The sequence below is a fragment of the Macrobrachium nipponense genome, chromosome 1 (assembly GCF_015104395.2).
Source record: "Macrobrachium nipponense isolate FS-2020 chromosome 1, ASM1510439v2, whole genome shotgun sequence".
In the NCBI taxonomy this organism is placed as follows: Eukaryota; Metazoa; Arthropoda; class Malacostraca; order Decapoda; family Palaemonidae; genus Macrobrachium; species Macrobrachium nipponense.
In genome coordinates this window covers 146945252-146965571 of record NC_087200.1, presented here as the reverse complement: position 1 = coordinate 146965571, position 20320 = coordinate 146945252, and the positions used below count along the sequence as shown (strand labels likewise).

The 20320-nt window shown below is 38.3% G+C and overlaps 2 protein-coding genes across 2 annotated transcripts in view; one reads left to right on the top strand and one right to left on the bottom strand.

Moving 5' to 3' along the window:
- Window positions 1-957: 957 nt before the first annotated feature.
- Window positions 958-1446, bottom strand: LOC135218967 (uncharacterized). Its single transcript, XM_064255406.1, has one exon. It carries the CDS (start codon window positions 1444-1446, stop codon window positions 958-960), a length of 489 nt encoding a protein of 162 aa, XP_064111476.1.
- An 8077-nt stretch (window positions 1447-9523) lies between these two features.
- LOC135219729 (cryptochrome-1-like) overlaps window positions 9524-20320 on the top strand; it is a 163722-nt gene continuing 152925 nt past the window's right edge. Inside the window, exon 1 of the mRNA XM_064256737.1 lies at window positions 9524-9831. Coding sequence (XP_064112807.1) covers window positions 9668-9831 — 164 coding nt within the window. The 5' untranslated portion in view covers window positions 9524-9667. The remainder of the gene's footprint in view (window positions 9832-20320) is intronic.

The following is a 20320-nucleotide window of genomic DNA, read 5'->3' as shown; positions in this document are numbered from 1 at the left end:
TCTTTGTCTGGCCTTTTTATTAGGATGATATCTTCTTAGCACCGCCTTTGGAATTTTGGATTTTGACTGGGTGTGGCATCTTCTGAAAGACTTCTTGTGTCTGAGTGGCTACAGACTTTATCACAAAATGCCTTCCTGTCAAATTGTCTATAGTGATTCATAGACTCTAAATTAGGAAACGCCTCCTGCTTGATGCCTTGGCTTCTTGGGGATGTATCCCTTTGGTAACCTCATAGGTCATTCGTTGATACCCCTTTTTGGGCTGTCTTATGACCGGCACTCATTGCTTTGATTCGTCAAGACTAGAGGCCTATCCTTGGAAGGGGTGGAGCCATGATTTTCACACGATCCACCTTTGAAACAAGGAAGCCTTGAATTTCCCTCGGTTATATTAAACAGAAGGCTCTTGAGAAGGTCCACCTTACATTAATTCTCCGACGCTCGAAGTGTCACAAATGTCGGGAGCGCCAGAGAGTCACTTAATCTTCGGAGATGAGGCGTATAGAGTTTTTGGGGAGATGGAAACCACATGCCTGACGGCTAAAGGCCTGATCGTTTTGGAGTAACAAGATCCCTTCTTAAAAAATCATTATTCATTCCCTTTCCCATTTTCGTGCCATTCTCTTAAGTTCTTTTAAGTTAATGCCTTTTGGAATAATTTCCTTAATTCTTTAACGTCACTGTAAACATATATATATATATATATATATATATATATATATATATATATATATATATAATAAAAAGGGGTCCCGGGGCCCATCTCTTGCTACTTTTGGTATAAATACAGAAAAGCGGTATTTATACCAAGATTTGCAGAGGTCAGCAGTTACATCTCTGCAGTTGATAGCTTCTAAATCTCCTTAATCGCTGGTTGAGGGAAGATTTTATCTATAGTATCAAGCCACAAGTTCCTTTTGAGAGGTTCATCATATCTTTCCCACTGTTATCCCTACATTAAGGGGTCGGTTGCCTGATGCGCCTTCTCCACTGCCCTCTATCAAAGTCGTCATCCTCCACCAAAGCTCTTCTCTCCATATCTTCCTTCTCTTTATCTCGCCATCTGAGTCTCTGGCTCCCTCTCGATGTTCTTCCTCTAACAGGTTCGTCCCAAGCCCTCGTCACTCCCTCCTCATCACCCATCCCCAACACATGCCCATACCATCTCAATCGTGACTCTCTTATCACCTGTGTCATCTTGACTAAGCCTGCCCTGCTTCTTATTTCATCATTTTCCACTCTCTCAAGCAGCGACATTCCCATAATCCATCTCAGCATTCTCATTTCTGTTCTCTCAAGTTTTACTTCCTCTTTTCCTTTTAGAGCCCATGTTTCTGATCCATCCATTACCACTGGTCTTATCACTGTGCCATAGATCATGATTTTTAGCTTGATTGGCATTTTCTTATCACATACTACTCCACCTACCTTTCTCCACTTCCCCATGCAGTTTTTATCCTACTGTCAACTCCGTCTCACATCCTCCCTGTTGGCTGAAAGTAGATCCTAAATATTTAAACTTTTCCACCTGTTTTATAATCGAGCCTCTTCTTTTATGTATTACTCTTCTGCCTCTATCTTCCTTACTGCTCACCAAAACCTGTTTTATTCACATTCGCCTTAAAGCCTCCCCTCCCTGAAGACTCCTGCCACTTCCCAACCCTTCTCTGTAGGTCTTCCTCATTTTCGGCAGTAATCGCCAGGTCATCAGTGTTCAACAATTCCCACAGCTCTTCACTCCTGATCTCTCCTCTTAACACATCATCCATCACTAACAGAAACGAAAATGGGCTTAATGCTGACCCCTGTTATAATCCAATATTAACTTCCAAGTATACTGTTTCCCCAAATGCTCTAACTACTTTTGTGCTCGTTCTTTGATATATCATCCCGACCAGCCTAACCAACTTTTCTGGGACTTTCCTCTTCTTCAAACACCAAAACATCACTTTTCTTGAGATCCTATCGTATGCTTTCTCTAGGTCTCTAAATGCAAAATAGAGCTCCTGGTTTTCCTCTCGCCTCTTTTCCTGTAGCTGTCTTACTATGAAGATGGCATCCACCGTCCGTCTTCCTCTCATGAATCCATACTGCTGTCTCTTGTTCTTTATAATCTCTCATCCATTATCCTCTCTAAAACTTTCAATCCATGTTCTGTTAGTTTAATTCCCTTGTAGTTACCACAGTCCATGACATCTCCTTTCTGCTTGTGTATATATATATATATATATATATATATATATATATATATATATATATATATATATACACACACACACACACACACACACACACACACACACACACACACATATATATATATATATATATATATATATATATATATATATATATATATATACACTCACCATTAGACTCTCCTCCCAGTCCCTTGGCACATCTTTCTCTTCCCATATAGCTTTTAATGAATCCCACATCCATGTCTCCCTCTCTGTACCTAGTAATTTGAACATTTCAATTTGTAACTCCGATGGACTTGGTGCTTTACCATTCTTCATTTTACTTAAAGCTCTCTTCACTTCTGTATCATGTATCTCCATCACTGGCCCCTCTACCCTCTGTGCTTCCCCCATTTCCTCTCTCTCATTTTCAGTATTTAAAAGCTGTTCAAAATACTCACTCCATCTCGTCTTAATGTCTTCATCCCTATGCAATATATTTCCATATCTATCTTTGATGACACCCAGTTTACCCACATCCTATCTCCGCCTTTTCCTCAAGTTTGATAGTCTTTCATTCATCGTATATCTTTGTTTAATCCGTTCTGATTTTACCATCTAACTTTTGAATCGACAATTGTTGCTATAACTTACATGTGATAACTCCAGTTTATTCTGTGATTATGGTTATTTATGTGGTTACAATAGCTGAGCTCTGTTGGCCGTACTCTGCAGATCGTTTAAAATGTTTTAATCTCTGGAGGAGTGATTTACTAGTAAAACCGATGTAGGATTGGTCACAGTCGAGGCGAGGGATTTCGCATACTCCTGTGTCTTTGGGGACTGGCTTTTGTTGGATGTTAATCAGGGATTTGGCAAAGGCATTTGGGTAGTTACAAGCAAAAAGGTTAAAGTTTGCAAGTGTCTGTGTCTACGTCTCAATCTTACCCAGGTGTGGGATTTTTATTTCATTGCTGGGTGTCTCTCTATTCTTGTTTTGAGGGGGAGTGTAGAAGGATCGCGTTCTTGTCGCCACTGCCAGAGGTTTATGATATGCTCTTCGCTGTTTCAAACAGTGAATAGTCTATTTGCCTCCCTTTCGCTTGCTTTATGGCATATTTGTGGCTGCTTTCAGAGGTTAATTGTACATTTGTAGCTGCTGCCTGTGGTATATGGTAGAGTTGTGGCTGCTTCCAGCAGTAGAAGGGAAAGTAGAGACTTTTTATAGATGATTATGGCGATCTTTCTCAGACGGTGACCCGAAGGGTTTTAACCCGGTGTGTATCTACCTTAGTGGCGGGTTTAGTAGAAGCCCGATGGGGATGACCATCAAAACAGAATCAAAAGACTGCAAATACCATGAAGATAATGATCCCTCCCAAAAGCTATTAATCTTAGAAGACGACTCTCCGAAAACCCTTGATGGTCACTATCTAGAAAGATCCGATAATGGTCAATTCATAAGTACTTCGATATTTTGATAACAAATTCATGGCTGCTTTTCAGCAGTTTGTTTTGTAGCTACTCACAAAAGTGTGAGGTACAATCGCGGCTGTTTCAAGCACATAATAGTTTATTTTTATGAAAATATTAAAATTTAAAACCCATTTTCTTTTATAAATGTTCGCAAAAATGTTCTCAAACCATTCGACTTATTAAACAAAAAATCAAAAGCGCCCAATGAGTACGAAGAATGTTTTCAATGAAGTTTTAGGACTTTGTGAAAAGCCCGGGGTTGAAATTGACGTCAGCAAAATGATTAAGACCCCAACTCCCTTTTCAATGTTTTCTCTCTTTCTTGAATAAAATCCGGAATGTTTTTGGAAAATTATATGAACCTTTCATGTAAGCTTCCGATCTCGCCAATGACGTCAGACTGCTTCCAGCTAATCAGTTAAGCAATTTAAACTTTCGAAATTTAGGAAGAACTGGGCAGCTTTGTACTAACGCAATTCAAGCACATAGAGAGAGAGAGAGAGAGAGAGAGAGAGAATTTAGGAGTTTTAAAAACTAACACTTTACCCTTGGTTTATCACATCGGTCTAAACATTGTTTGTTATTTGAAAACACACGACACACCATTGATTTCATTATAATCAAAATGACGACAATGTGGATGGAACGATTAGTTTAGAAATGGATAACAATAAAGTGATGAAAGTAATTGCGCTAAAAAAGGAAGAATATGGATATGTATGTAACAATATAGTTAGAAATTGATACATAAGTAGAAAATCTGGTTCATGAGGCTAAAGATGAAGGAACGGCAGTCAGTTGGACAAACTCATATAGCAGTCAATCGATGAGCCGTGACCATAGTCATGATCGAAAGTCATAGCTTAGTCTAGAATGGAAATAACTAACAATGTCCTCTTCTTCAAAAACTTGAGAATATTAACTGAACCAGTGAATTAGGTCTCTGGTTGTCAGTCAACTCCTCAAGAGAGAAAGAGAGAGAGAGAGATCAGATTATCTGTCTGTCTGACTATCCCTACTCAGCTGCATAAAGCATCATCGTTAAGGATATGTGATTGATCTATGTTCTGTCCCCGGCGCATAAATAAGGTCGTGTATTCAAAAGAATAAAACAAAAAATTGTATATCTAACTATGAACGAGTGGAACGTTCTAGCCTCAAAGAGTCTCTCTCTCTCGCTCTCGTTCTCTCTCTCTCTCTCTCCTTGATACGCGTACGGGATTTACCCTAATGTAAACCCCCCACCCCCCCACCCCCCATAGGCCTTGCCTGTGTCACCTGATCACGCCAACAATAAACGGAATGACGTCACAGAAAGGGCAAGTCTGACGTCTCTCTCTCTCTCTCTCTCTCTCTCTCTCTCTCTCTCTATGACAAATCCACAGCCTTTCATGACATATCATCCGGATGAAGAGCGAACTCGTTGGTGTCGGCCGATGTTGCCAGGCTTCACTGCGCTCCAGTGGACGCCTGCTTGAAGGTTGTATTTTAGAAAGTGTTTGCAATTTGTCAAAAATGCCTCTCTGTATCCAGTTGATCCAACTGGTAAACGATTCACGCCTGACGGTGATTTAAATTTGATGCAGTTTTAACAATCTGAATTTCGTCTCGCGTTTTTCAAGTGTTTTTCTTCCGGCATTTAACCTGACCGTGATCTTCCTTAATGAAGATCACGAGATAATCTCTTGTTAAATAACAAAGGTGGTGATGTTCTAATGTCCAGTTTGTTTCGTAACACGTAATCGTTCCGTCAATGATTATTAATTGGCTGCCAGTTCATTATAAATGGCCAGAGCCGATCCAAAACGAATCCATCTCTGAATGGTGACCTTTTGGCACTGAACTGAGTCTTCCAACAGATGGAGGCTCAAATGTGCGGTCGAGTAGAAAGAATTGCAGCCGTTAAAAGTATATAGTTCCAATGAGTAGCTACGTCTGGAAGTTGTACACATGCTAAGAAATAGGGTAACCTTTGCGAGAAAATCACCTATCAAACTACTGTGTATTCAGAACCCCTTTGTGAGAGCTGATGAAGGAGGAGCATGAGTCCGTGCCAGCACAATTTTGATTTATTCGAATGCAAAAATAACAGCCCTGATCAGAATCAGAATGATCCATGATCCAACTGGGATTGCGACAGGATACACAAGATTTAGGCCTAAGAATACTACCAGCTAAATGTTATTTTAACCAGGCAGCCGAAAATTGATGGACTTCAGTTAGTCAAGGTTACACGGGGTACGTAAATACTCGCCAGTAAACATGGGTGACGTAACATTCCTGGCTTAATTTAGAACCGCGCCACAGACGACAGATGTTAACGCCATATGTCTAAAAGACGCCGCTAGTTTTGGGTGCCAGCTAGTATGAAGATGAATTATTAGTCACTGCAAGCCAGCTTCCTCTGCGTCTTTGAATTGTCAACTTTCCCAGTCTATTGAATCGGGAAAAGGAACTATTTTTTCCCCTTATATCATTTCCCATTCGAATCTCCAGACAGAATTTCACTTGAAATCAGATCTGATAAAATTGAGAAGTCAATCGTGCTTGACGCTGAGTCTGCGGTTTGATAAGTAGTTTAGATTAAGCTTCCCGCATTAGTTCTGCCACCAAATGCATTTGTCACCGGTGGTCAAGAACGGTCAAGTATTCACTGGGTGATGAAGTGGTCCTCAAAACGTGGCCCTGCCAACCCTAACCAGACACATTGCATAGCCATTCTCTCTCCATAATTATGGCGACTGTGACTAGCAAATTTTTTGGTATATTTTCTCTTAAACCTACTTTATAAATGTTATATAGTTTAACGATTTTCTCACAAATAATTGCAACAGAAATTGCCATCAAGGACAAAAAGTAAAGATTTGAATTATTAAAAAAAACACGAATTAAGAAAAATCAGAGCAGATACAAAATTTCGAGCTAATGTGAATTGAATGGTGCTTTACACACACACACACACACACACACACACACCTTACATTAAAAAAATATGCAAGCAAACTCATCCAGTAGTCTCATGACACTGGTGAGCAGGGTCACAGCTAGTTTCACCTAGTAAGCAATTATTGTTATAGCAAATGATAAAACGTAAATGCAGCTTTATATAAAAAAAAATTACATGCCACCAAGTAGTTAATTTGATTATGATTCGCTTCCTTGCTGTTTAAAAAATAGCACCCTTACGTGAAAGTTATACTGTAGAGAAAATGCAAAAAGAAGAAAAAAAAAAAACCATCGAAAAAGCAGGCGAGTCACCCATGGTTACAACAGTAGATGGTGGTGAATGACACGTGATGACGTCTTTTGAGTCTAACCTTTCTGCTAGAACACGGACTGGGAAAATAACCGAACCTCCAGGGCAAGGGGCATGGTTGGAGTTGGTCACTGGACGACATAGACCTGTTTTTCGTATATCCATTGCGCCTCTTTTGACCTGAGTAGTGAAGTGTATGCCTGGCCGACGTCATGGTGGGATGGAGCACAGGTCTAGCGACATTATTCCTGAACAAAAGAACTTTCTTTGTGAAATGAAGCCTGACACCTAGAGATACCATCGCAAGTAGGGGAACGAATAGACGACATTATCAATACTACTGGAAGAAACACAGAGAGAGAGAGAGAGAGCAAACGAAAATTTTACATGACTAACAGAAATAGTATCAGAGACAATTAAGTTTATTCTGTCAATCTCCTTTGTTGCTTTGCATGAAATGGAAAAAATGTTATATTTGTAATGAATTAATTTCTTTTGATGCTGTGATCATTTATGATTGAAAAAAATGTTATTCAAGCCTTGGACACAATTTGTATCAATAGTATCCAGGGCCTGGCACAACTATGGGGCTAGGATTGGGGGTTGGTAATTCCCCCTCAATAGTGACTTTGAGTTGGTCAAAAAAGGAGAGTACTTGTTGTTTAAATACACACCTGTATATTGTCTGTATATGTGTGTGCGTATATGTATGTAAGAAACAGGCTTATACCAACTGAACTATATGGACTTGGTAAAAATGTACAATATATATCTATCTATCTATCTATCTATCTATCTATATATCTTTATCTATCTATCTATCTCATCTATATATATATATATATATATATAGATATATTTATATATATATATATATTTATATATATATATATATATATAAATATAATTTCACCTGGTCAAAGTTACTAAGCTGGTCATAATTGTCTTCAACTCCCCTCAGTCAGTTGGTCATCAAACCATCCCTAGTATATCTGAAGTAATTTGCGTTTATAAAAAAATATTTGCCTTTGGGTAAAAGATAACAGATACCAGTTACTACTCTCTTTCTCTCTCGACCACAACCGCGGTCTTCAGCAGTCGGCTAAGAACCAAAACAATTCACTGCTTATTTAGTTCCTTCCTCGGTTCGGGATCGAACAAAAGTCTACGCGGTGGTGAGCCGGTTATGTTACTTAGCAGGCAAAAAATCGTGTTCTTTTTCCGCAAGGTTAGAAAGATTCATACGTATTGAATCATAACAATTACGCATGGAGGCCATTACCTTCCGCTTGACTCATATACTGCAATTTATTCATAGAAAGCCCTAAAATAACGCATAGACATAAACCTTATGGATACATATTGCATAGATTTGGGTTAGGCTAGAGAGCATTTCCACGTCAAAGACACTTTGTGTGTGTGTGTGTGTGTGTGTATATATATATATATATCTATATATAAATATATATATCTATATATATTATTATATTATACTAGATACACACTTATATATGTGTGTGTGTGTGTGTGTCTGTGTGTATTACTGCCTGTTTTCAAAGCTGCAAAGGTAAAATATATGTTAAAACAGATTCGAGCATAAAAAGGACGAACCACCAAATAACAGCATGACAAGCATACTATAAACGATAGACAAATACAACCCATGGGTGGAGCCCACGTACTTTGCCAGGTCACATCTGGAAAAATTAAACTGATAAATGACTCCGTAGGTCATCAACGGCTCTGTTAAAGCTTAGGATCAGCAACCGGTAGATATTCACTGAGAATTTATTATGCCTTGATAGCAATACTTATTATTGATCAACGCGACACCTGCTTGAAATGATCATTTTCGAACTGCGGGAGTGACTGCTGTGATAGGGTCTGATTTTTTAAATTGTTATTTTTTTTTTTACGATCAAACCCCGTGTTTATATGGGCGCTATTATATAAAAAAAAAGGGGGGGGGAGGTGAGAATTTTACACCCAGTGACCCGGGCTCATATTGCAGACACTAGCGTAACGATTCGTTTGAGAGAGAGAGAGAGAGAGAATGATTTTGTTTTTATTTAAGCGTTTGAGAATTTATTTTATTAATGATAACGTGCAGCAAACTGCAATTGCACCTTCTGTGTTGTGCTATCTTGAGTTACTTCGGTGTGCCAACAATAATTGTCTTTCTCTTGAACATCATTTCATTTTCCCTGGCTGTAGCTATTACGTTATGGTCATTTAGTGGGGGCCGATCTCTTTGCAAACAGTAGGGTACGTTCAGTTCAACACAACCAGGCACAAATCTGCCATCTATTAAAGCTTAAAGGGCCAAAGCGCACTGGTAGCAAGTATTTGATTGGCTGGCGGTCACGTTGAGCGGGTCGCGACTGCTCTTGCCGTTTCATTTCTCCCACCTATATTTTGTTTTAACCAAATACAAGGTAGTTTATGTGAAGTGATGCTATTTTATGGGTAGTATTATATAAACACAAAGCTTAAATACACGCAAATACGAGATGAACCATTTCGGATCGGAAATTTTTTATGGAAAGCACGGTTATTCTGGCAACTGTTGGCAACATCGGTCTGGGGAAAGTCACGTTGAGTGAGGCATGTTCACCAGTATGGCCGCCAGTCTAGATGAACAATTCGTGCGGAGCTGGTAACTGTTCGCGCCGTAAGTCCCCACAAAGTTTGCTTGAACATGAGTGTAGTGATCCGTTTTTACTTTCGTGCAACCTGAATTGCCTCCCTTACAATAATGACTGGAGAAAAGAATGTTGTCCATTGGTTTAGAAAAGGCCTCCGTCTGCACGATAACCCTGCGCTCCTGGCAGGTTTGAAAAATGCCAACACTTACAGATGTATTTTTATTTTGGACCCCTGGTTCGCTGGATCATCCAACGTCGGGATCAATAAATGGAGGTATGTCGAGTGCAGAATTGGTGTTTTTGTGCACAGGGTGTACGGTGTTTTGGTCGACAGAAATTTGTAAATATACTTAAACGTACTTCAACATGGCGGACGGGGACTGCATATTACATAAGTCTCCCTCCCTTCTTCTCAGGACCCCGTGACGTTGGGGGTGGGTTGGGGTGGGGGGGACTCAAGGACGTTGAATATTAATTGTTAATTTACCATGTAAACATAGGCCAATGTTTTATTGAAGTAAACGGCAGCAGGATCAGGGCTCAAAAAATGTAAAGATGCGAAAAGTTTAACCTACTTGAGAAGCTAGATATTTTTTTGCGCATGTAAAATTAGGGCAAATATTCGAGGGGTTTTCTGGTCAGTCGGAAGTGTTATTTTGGTTGAAGTTTCGAAGGACACCCTCAGGATGTAATCATAATTGATGTGATATAATAAGGTATATTGTGCTAAATACTGGTGTTAATCACATCGGGACTAATATTTACCCAGTTAAAATCGTGGGAGAAGTGCAGAATATCCTCTCGGTCATGTTTCAGATGGTAGAAACTGATGAATGATTTACAAACCTCTTTTTCCTGCTTCCACGCACATATATATATAGCTATATATGCATGTGAACTTGAAAATGCAGAATAAACTACGAAAGTAGGACTTTTTCCAAGCCCCGGTTTTCTCTCGCCTTCTTACGTGGATTTTATGGTGAGGCCTGTATTTGTATATGTATAAATGATTAATGTACGGAGAATTTTACATGCGAGTATAATCTTAATAGCCATCATGGAAAATGGTACAGTTGAAAAATTGTGATATTATATATATATATGTGTGTGTGTGTGTGTGTGTGTGTGTGTGTGTATATAATATATATTTATATATATATATATATATATATATATATATATATATATATATATATATATATATTATATCAAACACCGTGCGATGTGAACGGCTCTTTGTGAAATTTAATTTCTCTGTGTCTGTGTATTCACTCGCACAAATCTCCCCTCATCTCCAAACACCTTCCCCTCGGTCCGCGCACTTCTCATTAAAGTAGGACTGGGTCTTCCAATACCTCTGGTGCCACCAAGATCCCAGTTAATACTACCGTTTAATATTCTACCCGGGATGATACAAAGGACATAAATGTCCTAGTCATAATATCACCTCTTCATCGTTATTTCTTTACATACGGAACCTCCTCTCCCCTATTATATCATTTCTTGCCCTGCGCTCCCATTTGATTTATAAACTTCCTACTTTAGTTTAATATTCTTCGTGCAGATAAATAAATTATTGTAAAAACGCCCATTCGTGTTTGTATACCAGTCAAGATCGTACTCATACATTATTACTTTGGAATATAATTTCAGTTAGTGTGAATTCCAAAATGTATACAGCGTACTGATTTTTTTATTTGCAGAATTGAGAGATCTGTACAAAAATATGCCTACACATATAAACATTTTCTGTAGTGTGTGCAGTTCGTGAAGGCCATTTTATTTCATAATAGAAAATTTCGCAGTTATATTTATTCAGATTCCTTTCACGTTGTTTGTGGGAATTCAGTTATACATTTTTCATTTGTTTTTTACTCCTTTATAACCTTGTTGTTTGGCCATACTTTTAGTGCATTTCTCATAGGCCTATTTCCCTGTCTTCTGCCTTACATTAGACTCAACCATCCTTTTAACCCAAATTACACAGTAGGTTCTTAATCCTAACTTGACCCGAGGCTCTTCTGTCAGAGAGAGAGAGAGAGAGAGAGAGAGAGAGAGAGAGAGAGAGAGAGAGAGAGAGAGAGAGAGAGAGAGAGAGAATATCAAACCGCCTTGTCAGAGTGAAGCTCATTGTCACCCCCGGTTGCCAAGGAATCTGTAGACAGATCGTGAAGACACTGGAAGCAAATAGAAATATTCACTTCGTCTCCATTTTAGCTTTAGGTCTTTAACTATTTTATATTTGTTGAATAGAATAAAACCAGCTGGTTGAGAAGAAAGGACAAGCAAGATAGACGAACAAAAGAGAAGATAGTAGGGCTGTTTGTAATTTACGTGCACCATCGATTACTTTTCCCAGGATTTTAGTCAACTAGGATTAACGTATGTTGCGTGCAATGGAAAAATTATGCAGTATTCCATCCGTTATTTATTGCATTTTTGAAATTTTCAATTCGACAAGTCTCTCTCTCTCTCTCTCTCTCTCTCTCTCTCCTCTCTCTCTCTCTCTCTCTCGTTATAACTCCAATTTGTCAAAATCAGACTTTTCATTCTCATTCCATTTCTCTCCTGGGTGCAGTGCTTCATTCTGACAAAAAAAGGCAAGACATGTATAATTCGTGTAATACAATTAACCAGCTGAGTAATAAACACTGAAAAAATCGGCGTCAGTCTGTACACGTCACAACCCGGTAATTGCAGTATTGGAAAAAGATGTGTTTATGTGTTTGTTATGGAAACGATAAAACAGGCGATAAAGCGAAAGCTATCTGTGTAATGAATTATATATACATATTTATTTATTCATTTATTTAAGTATATCACCGGAATAACAACGTGATACAAAATAAAGATACTGTAAATGAGAGGCCCCCTCTTGACTATACGGCACAGTGTAGTAGGTTTCACGATTGCTAGGTCCATGGATCACTCCAGGTCTATTGCCCACCAGTCTACTTATGATTGGCCAAGGTGTATTATATATATATTTACTCGTGAATATGGTTTCTTTTCATGTGATATTGTTACTAGGTGTGTGGATAGGAAAGTTTCAAAACAGTATATTTGGTACACTACGGTAGAAAGGCATTAGTATGGTGGTTGATGATGTGTCAAGGGGCTGAGCTGACTGGAATTGTGCGCGCCATGAGCAATATTACTCGATGAAGCCTTTCATTTATTCATTCATGTACCGAAAAATGAAGGGGATGTTATTCGAATCCCCCATGTATCCTAGTAAAGACTCCAACCGGATGGGGTGCCACCACTAGTGTGATCGGCTGTGGGATTTTTTTTAAAAGCAATCAGACTTCGTTGTTTGGAATCTCAAATTGCTATTTGCGTTTCTCCAAGATTAGCATTTTGTTATGTTTTTCAGTAACATCCCGTTATTGCCTGCTTAATACGATCCTTTATGAACAGGCTTCAGGGTCGTAAACACCGTCCGCTGAGTCTGCAGTGTTCACTCCAGTCCAAATGAAGAACGGATGGCGATCGCTTTTCAACCGCATTTCTGGCGAACTTGACCGTCATTGATATCGGCTTCGTAAATTGTATATTTATGGTGGATTAGTTGGCCCAAGATGGACGAAAGTGTGTGATGGTCATGAAATGGTGTCCTCTTGGAAGGGCTTCACCCGGCTGCTGTCGTGAATGACGGTTGTTTAAAGTCATTAGAAGTTTGTGTCACATTAGGTAGTTTTAAAATTCGTCGTTATCCTCATCGACCTTGTCAGTTGCAGTTTTCATAATTATCTCGTGTAACCCTGAGGTAACTAATTGGGTAATCCTCAAGAGGTCTTTTTTTACATAATTAGCTTCTTTATTCCTTATTTCGTTTTTCGTCAGAAAAAAATCTTGATAAGTGTTGGTTTAAAAAGGTAATCAGTGACTGCTCGATTAGGAAGGGGTGGCCATATCCCATGTGAATTTCTTTGTTATTGGTTGAGTGACCATGCTCAGTGAACCTTGTAACTTGATAGAATGATTCCCATAATTTGGGAAACTATTATTTTAATATTATTTGTTATTATAATAATTTATTCTTGTTTCGGTAATGACTCGTAAGTGATTATTTATGGGGATTTTGAACGTATCCATGTTTTTCAAGTATTCCTTTACCAAAGCCTACATTTAGAGTTCCTCGTTGGACTTGACTATCGATGTCAGTGTGCGGGTTCGATTCCCGGCTCTGCCAACGCAAAATCAGAGTCATTTTTTTCTGGTGATAGAAATTAATTTCTCGATGTGGTTCGCATCCCACAATAAGCTTTAGGTCCCGTTGCTAAGTAACCAGTTTGTTCCTAACCACTCAAAAAAGAAACTCTAATCCTTGGGGCCAGCCATAGGAGAGCTGTGAATCAGCTCAATGGTCTGGTCAAACCTTACAAAATAGACTTCACTTTATTATAAAGGCTACAATTTGCAGGTGACGTCATGTTTTATTCTCAGTATATTTACTTAATATTGTATCTGTCATCGATGTATATCACTGAAAGGTCCTTGTTCCACTGATTGTACTGTCTGTACATCTGCTTTATGATTTGTTAGTTTTAATATAAAGCTATATTGAGCTTTCTTTTTGACCAGTTGACCACATTGATACACGTTCTGTATTCCTTCGTGTAGTTTGAATCTGTCTGTTCATCCAACTCTTTGTTCTTCATTATTTTCCCAAATTTAGTCGTGTTACGGGATCCGGTAGCCGTAGTCATGCATTCACTATATCATATCCTTTCATATCCCGCGTTATCCATATATCCTGGTTGAACAATGTCTACTTGAAAAATTTACCATTTACGACATGATTGTTCTTAGCCCATAATTTTGAGGGGACATACGTATAGCCTCATCCAGATCAAGTCAGTCCTGGACAATGACCTTTTAAGTTCATCTCTCTCTCTCTCTCTCTCTCTCTCTCTCTCTCTCTCTCTCTCTCTCTCTCTCTCTCTCTCTCTATATATATAAATATATATATATGATATATATGAATATAATATAATATATATGTGTGTGTGTAATGAATATACGCACATGCTCACTATCATTGCCTTGTATACGTTCGGTACAAGTACTGTATATACATTCCATGTCTCTTGTTGCTTCTGTGTTTAGGACAGTTGCTGTTAATACAGATGGAAAGGACGTCAAGGTTTTTCTTCTTATTATTTATACAAAATGGCGGATCTTGTTAACTCCTTTCATCCTCTCTTTGAAGGTGGCGATCAAAACGAGGTAGTTGTCAGTATTTCATTTTTGATGTTGGGAAATCTCTCGCGGTTGGCGTTTATTGGAAATATATTGTCATCATTTCGTTCGGTTGAACTCAAATGATATATTATATACGGCATACGTCAGTCGTGAAATTGTAAATTCGTTTCCTCTTACATTTGCAAAATTCATGTAAAAGTGCTATCACTTTGGTAAAAGTTGAATGAAAATTTCACGAGATGTAGCGAACATAACTGAAAGGTTTAGGCGTCTAGTTTTCTCGGCGGCTTTTGGGGTGGGGGGTGGTGGGGGCGGGGGGGGGTTGGGGTGGGGGGCGGGGTTGCCAACTCACAAAGACGGGAGATTATTGCTGCACTGCAATGCCACATCTCGCGCCTTGGCTGATTACACTATCAATTAGGGTTCTCGGAGGATCATTCATACATAAATACACACCATATATGTATATATACACGCGTCAATGTTTATACACGTATGTAAATCCAGACGCCTATTGGTGAAGTTTGTCTGATTGCTTTTATTATAGCTATTCACAATATGATAAGAAAAAACGTTTATTACTAATAAAGCAACTTGTGTTCAGCGTTGTAGATTTTTCAAACTGTATAATACTGTCTTTTATACTTCAAAAGTGACGTCAATAAGAGAGTAAAGACCGACCCTGGGTTGGACGACGGCCAATCTAAACGTGCTGCTCATTACCGTGGACTATAATTGTTACTTGGCAGTAAATTCATGGATACGCAGTACTGACCGCAGTTGAAATAACAGAATTGTCCATAATCTTCAAAAACGTTCCTCCTAGTAATATTATTACTAGACGATATGTTTATTTTGGTATAAAATTGTCCTTAAGTGGTTTTGAGTCAAAGTATATGATATTTTTTATTAATATTGTGATAATTATAGATTGGTTCTCTGACGAACACATCTGATTAGAATGTTAAAGGTTTGAGGGCATCTTTAAATTGGTCACAATCAATCGTGAGTGCTAAACCACAATCGTTTTAATGCAATGAATATTGAATACTGGATTAAAAAGAAATATTTTTCTGAATACTTCTGACATATAAGTACAAAGTGATTCTGATTTTAAATTGTTTTGTTTTTCTTAGCATTTGTCCTTTGCGTGTATTTGAAAATAGAATGGGGGGGGGGGGGGAGAGCTTGTTCAATACTAATCATTTCTTCGTCGAATTTCAATGGTATCTGATTAGACTTAAGTGGCTTCTCATCGGGACAAAGGAGCAGTCTTCGCCTTATGTAACTGTGTTCTGTACTTTATTTCGACAGTTTCTTGCATTGTAATGTTGTTGATGTATGCGTTAGCTTTTACGAAGCACATTTTACCTCTGCTAATGGTACTGCTTTCTTTGTGAAACTGCTAATGTATTCAGAGTGGCTTACGTCATCGCTCATTTTCACTTTAAAACCCGATGGAGTCACATTCACTGTGCACGTCAACAGAATGAAAATACTGTTAGTCTACTACCTTGTTTCAACCTTTAGGACCGTACGTCAAGTCCGTACAGTTCCTGGGTTAACTACTCAACCGAGCTCACTGTCATTGTTATTAGGTACTTTAGTTCTTGTAATAATCTTCATATACTATATGTATCATTTGACTCGCTTTTAATGTCTGCCTTTCATTGGTATATGTATATGTATATATATATATATATATATATATATATATATATATATATATATATATATATATATATATATAATATATATATATATATATATATATATATATATATATATATATATACCTGCTTTTCACAGAGGTTTGCCTGCGGTTAGTGAGTGGGTCCTGGGTTGGGTTACATATCTTTGCCTGATATGGACTCGCGTGGCTATCGATTCGCCATGTTGAGTTTGTCATGTGAGCTGCCATGTGCTTCTGTGTATGCTCAAGGACTCATCCCCCCCCCCCATGTGTGTCATGTTGCTCCTGTTTCTGGTGTCCTAGAATTGAAGGAATCCCTCACTGATGCAGTGTATGATACTTCATAAAAACGGTTGTCAGTCACACAATTTTGTTTTTTTACCACTAAAGACCGTTGTTTTTATATTATGCCTTTTGCAGTAAGGAGAAAGAAATGTTCCTCATCGAGGGACTGATTTACAGTTTCTTTGTTCTATCTCGCAGATGTTGACTGTCAAGTCTGTTCAGTCGAATGTGAGATTAGCGGTGGTTAGAGCAGATATCAAGTGCTTTGTATTTTGGTCGTTCAGGGTTTTTCATCCAAGTACATATGAGTCGAGTGAATGCTTGTGGGATATTTCTGATTTTACATTTTGATATCAATCTATTTTAATCCACATCTTTTGCAATGAAAAACACGTCTGTCGTAGATTGCCATAATCGTTGTGACATCTGACCTTGTAAAATTATTATTATTATTATTATTATTATTATTATTATTATTATTATTATTATTATTATTATTATTTATTATTATTATTATTATTATTATTATTATTGTCGTTGTTGTCTTTGATATATCACTCTCTCTGATTAGATAATGTACTGGTTAACAGTTAAATCCCTTGTATCACATGTTTATTGTGGTTGAAAATACGAGGACGGATGATCTAGTTCCTCATTTTGTCTTTCGTCATCACCATTATCATCACCCCTACCCTTCTTTATTTTTGGAGATTCTTCTTTACACTACAGTCATTCGGAGTAGAGAAAGCTTTTCAGTCTTATGCCGTCACTGATTAAAAAATTGAGGTGGATCACGTATCAAATGTAAGAACATGATTTTCTTAAGGTTAAGAATTCGAGAAAACTGCTCAAGAGTTTTCTCGCAACTTTAGTATTTTCGAAAGGGTTAAGGGTTACCTAATGCAAATACTACGTGTCATGTTTCATCAGATTCTTTCCGGCCAGTCATGAGATCTCACGCCAACATGTACACTTGAATAGTGTTTCACTGGATACATATGAGCTTTTGTGTTGGTGGTATGCTTTCTGCATAGTGCTTTTAATTCACTCTTTGTAGGACATTGACCTCATTTAGCGATGGACCACAATGACGGGTGTTCGCTCCATGGACCACAGAACCACCTTCCAAGCATTCTGGCTCCAGGGGCTCTCGCAGTTTGATCGCCTCAGCAAGATCGAAGGGCTGCAAGTGTCCCTCGTCCAAACTGACGACCATCTCACTTACAGGGCCTTTTCACCAACTCATAACCAGGATCATTCTCACCTGCTTCTTGACAGTTGTTTATCCTCCACTCAGATGGTCCCGTCACACCCTTATTTCGTGTACACTATGGAAATCTCTATTGGAAATCCAATTAGCTTTTGAAGGTTCAGTGACTCCCTTTGTAGTGCAAAACTGGAATTGTTCTCCTGCTTCTGGTCTCTCTCTCTCTCTCCTGCCCCGTATTTCCTTCGGGAGGCAGGTTTCTCTCTCCCTTCGTTGTTAAGTTCCTCCCGTCTTCCCTTTTCTAGCGTCAATTCTCTTTGAATCTGGGCTGGAAAAGGTCATTATGTTGGTCGTCCTTTCAGCCTTTACTGATTCAAGACAAAATTGTTTATCTGAGAGAGAGAGAGAGAGAGAGAGAGAGAGAGAGAGAGAGAGAGAGAGAGAGAGAGAGAGACTTGTGGTATTGTGGCTAGACTGGTCGTAGCCTATTTTTGTCGGGCGCTGGGTATTTCGCGATAAGTCCAGAGGTCGGTGTGTGATATCAGATGGCAGGTGTAAAATTAGCTTTTACGTTTACTTTCCTTTTTAGTTATGATCTTGCTCTATAATGTCTCGGCTCATTTGAAAGGTAATGTACTACCATTACTGCTGCATAATATTAGATATCATACTAGATTTTTTCTTTCATGACTTTTTCATCATAATGAACATGAATGTCACACTGTCGTATGCATGAAGAAGATGTGTGCAGAGTAGCAAATCTTGAAAAACGAATAGTCAGAGCGAGTGTTTGAAAGGGAGGTGTGAACTCATTCACTGTGAGGGCGAAGCGCAGATTTAACATTGCCATCATAGTTTAACAGGATCTTGTCATCTCTGCAAATATTGTCCTTTTTTGCTGTAACTAAAGTTAATCTATTTTGTAATTTGAGTTTAAAAGCCAGAACTCAACATGGCTGCCAGGCAAAGAAGACGAGTCTTATCTCACCGAGTGGATCGAATCGTTTGTTGGAGGAGCACTCCTGGTTGGCAGAAGCTGGAATAGTTCGAGAGTTATGCGGTAGAGGGCGAATCATCTACATTAGCTTCATCTTTGGATTTGAGCACTACAGCTTATTATTATTATTATATTGATATTTTTGTCCTAGATAGTACCTATTTATTCTGCCCAGAACGAAATGCGCCCGAGAGGGAATTATCCTTATGGAGGGCTGTACATCAAACCAAATAGTGAAGTGAGGTTGGAGTGAAGATCAGTTGCATTCGGTGGCGCATTAGTTAGGGCTATCAATAAATAAACTCCTTACGATTACTTCTAATATCTAACTGAAGATTTAATGCTGATATTGTTACACTATCCGGTATTGGCACTTTTACTTGGTGTCATATGAAAGCGTGCTAAAGTTGAATAATAATAATAATAATAATAATAATAATAATAATAATGCACTACTATTGATTGCAATTGCAGCTGTAGCTCTAATGGGAGAAAAGTCTATGGAAATTGACCAGTATATTTCAAATACTAACATACTTGCACTTGGGAGTGCGTAACAACAACAACACATCGGGTACTTCATCTCTCTGGCATGAGTACATAAACACTGGTACTTATGCAATGTGCAAAGACACACACACACACACACACACACACACACACACACACACACACACACACACACACACACACACATATATATATATTATATATATATATATATATATATATACATATATATATATATATATGTTTATGTATATATAGTACACAGTTATGTGGTTACACATTTTTATGATAAGTTTGTCACTATTACAAAAGTGACATTTTTTTTTATATTGACCAATGTTAACCCCCACTACACCCCTGAATGTCAAATGCACTTTACCTTAGCAATAACTTAAAACCAAAGGGAAATACATATTAAATGCTTCTTTCCTGGGCAATGTAATTGAAGTGACTATCTTAATAGGAGAGATGATATTGGTTGTCATTCAGTTTTACTTGGCAGTGTTGGGTTGGTCAGCTGGTATATATATAAATGAAGGTGTGATTGAAACGTTTGTATGATCAGAACATATCAAATGTTTATCATGTTCTGGATAAAAAGTTTGTTCCTTAGTTTCAGGGAATAGCAGTTTGCCTAAAGTAAAGATCATCAGTTCGTTACTGTGTTCAGGGCCAGAAACGTTTCAGGGATTTCATGCAGTTTGACGGCAATTTCTAGTAGCCTGAAAAACGTGTTCGTTATGGCGTAAGTTCCTTTATATATGCTCTGAGTGTTTTTAAAGGACCTTGATGATGACGTGAGTTGGCTGGTCATCGGACGTAAACAATTTCTTCCGTGACGTCACTGCAGTGGAACCACGTCA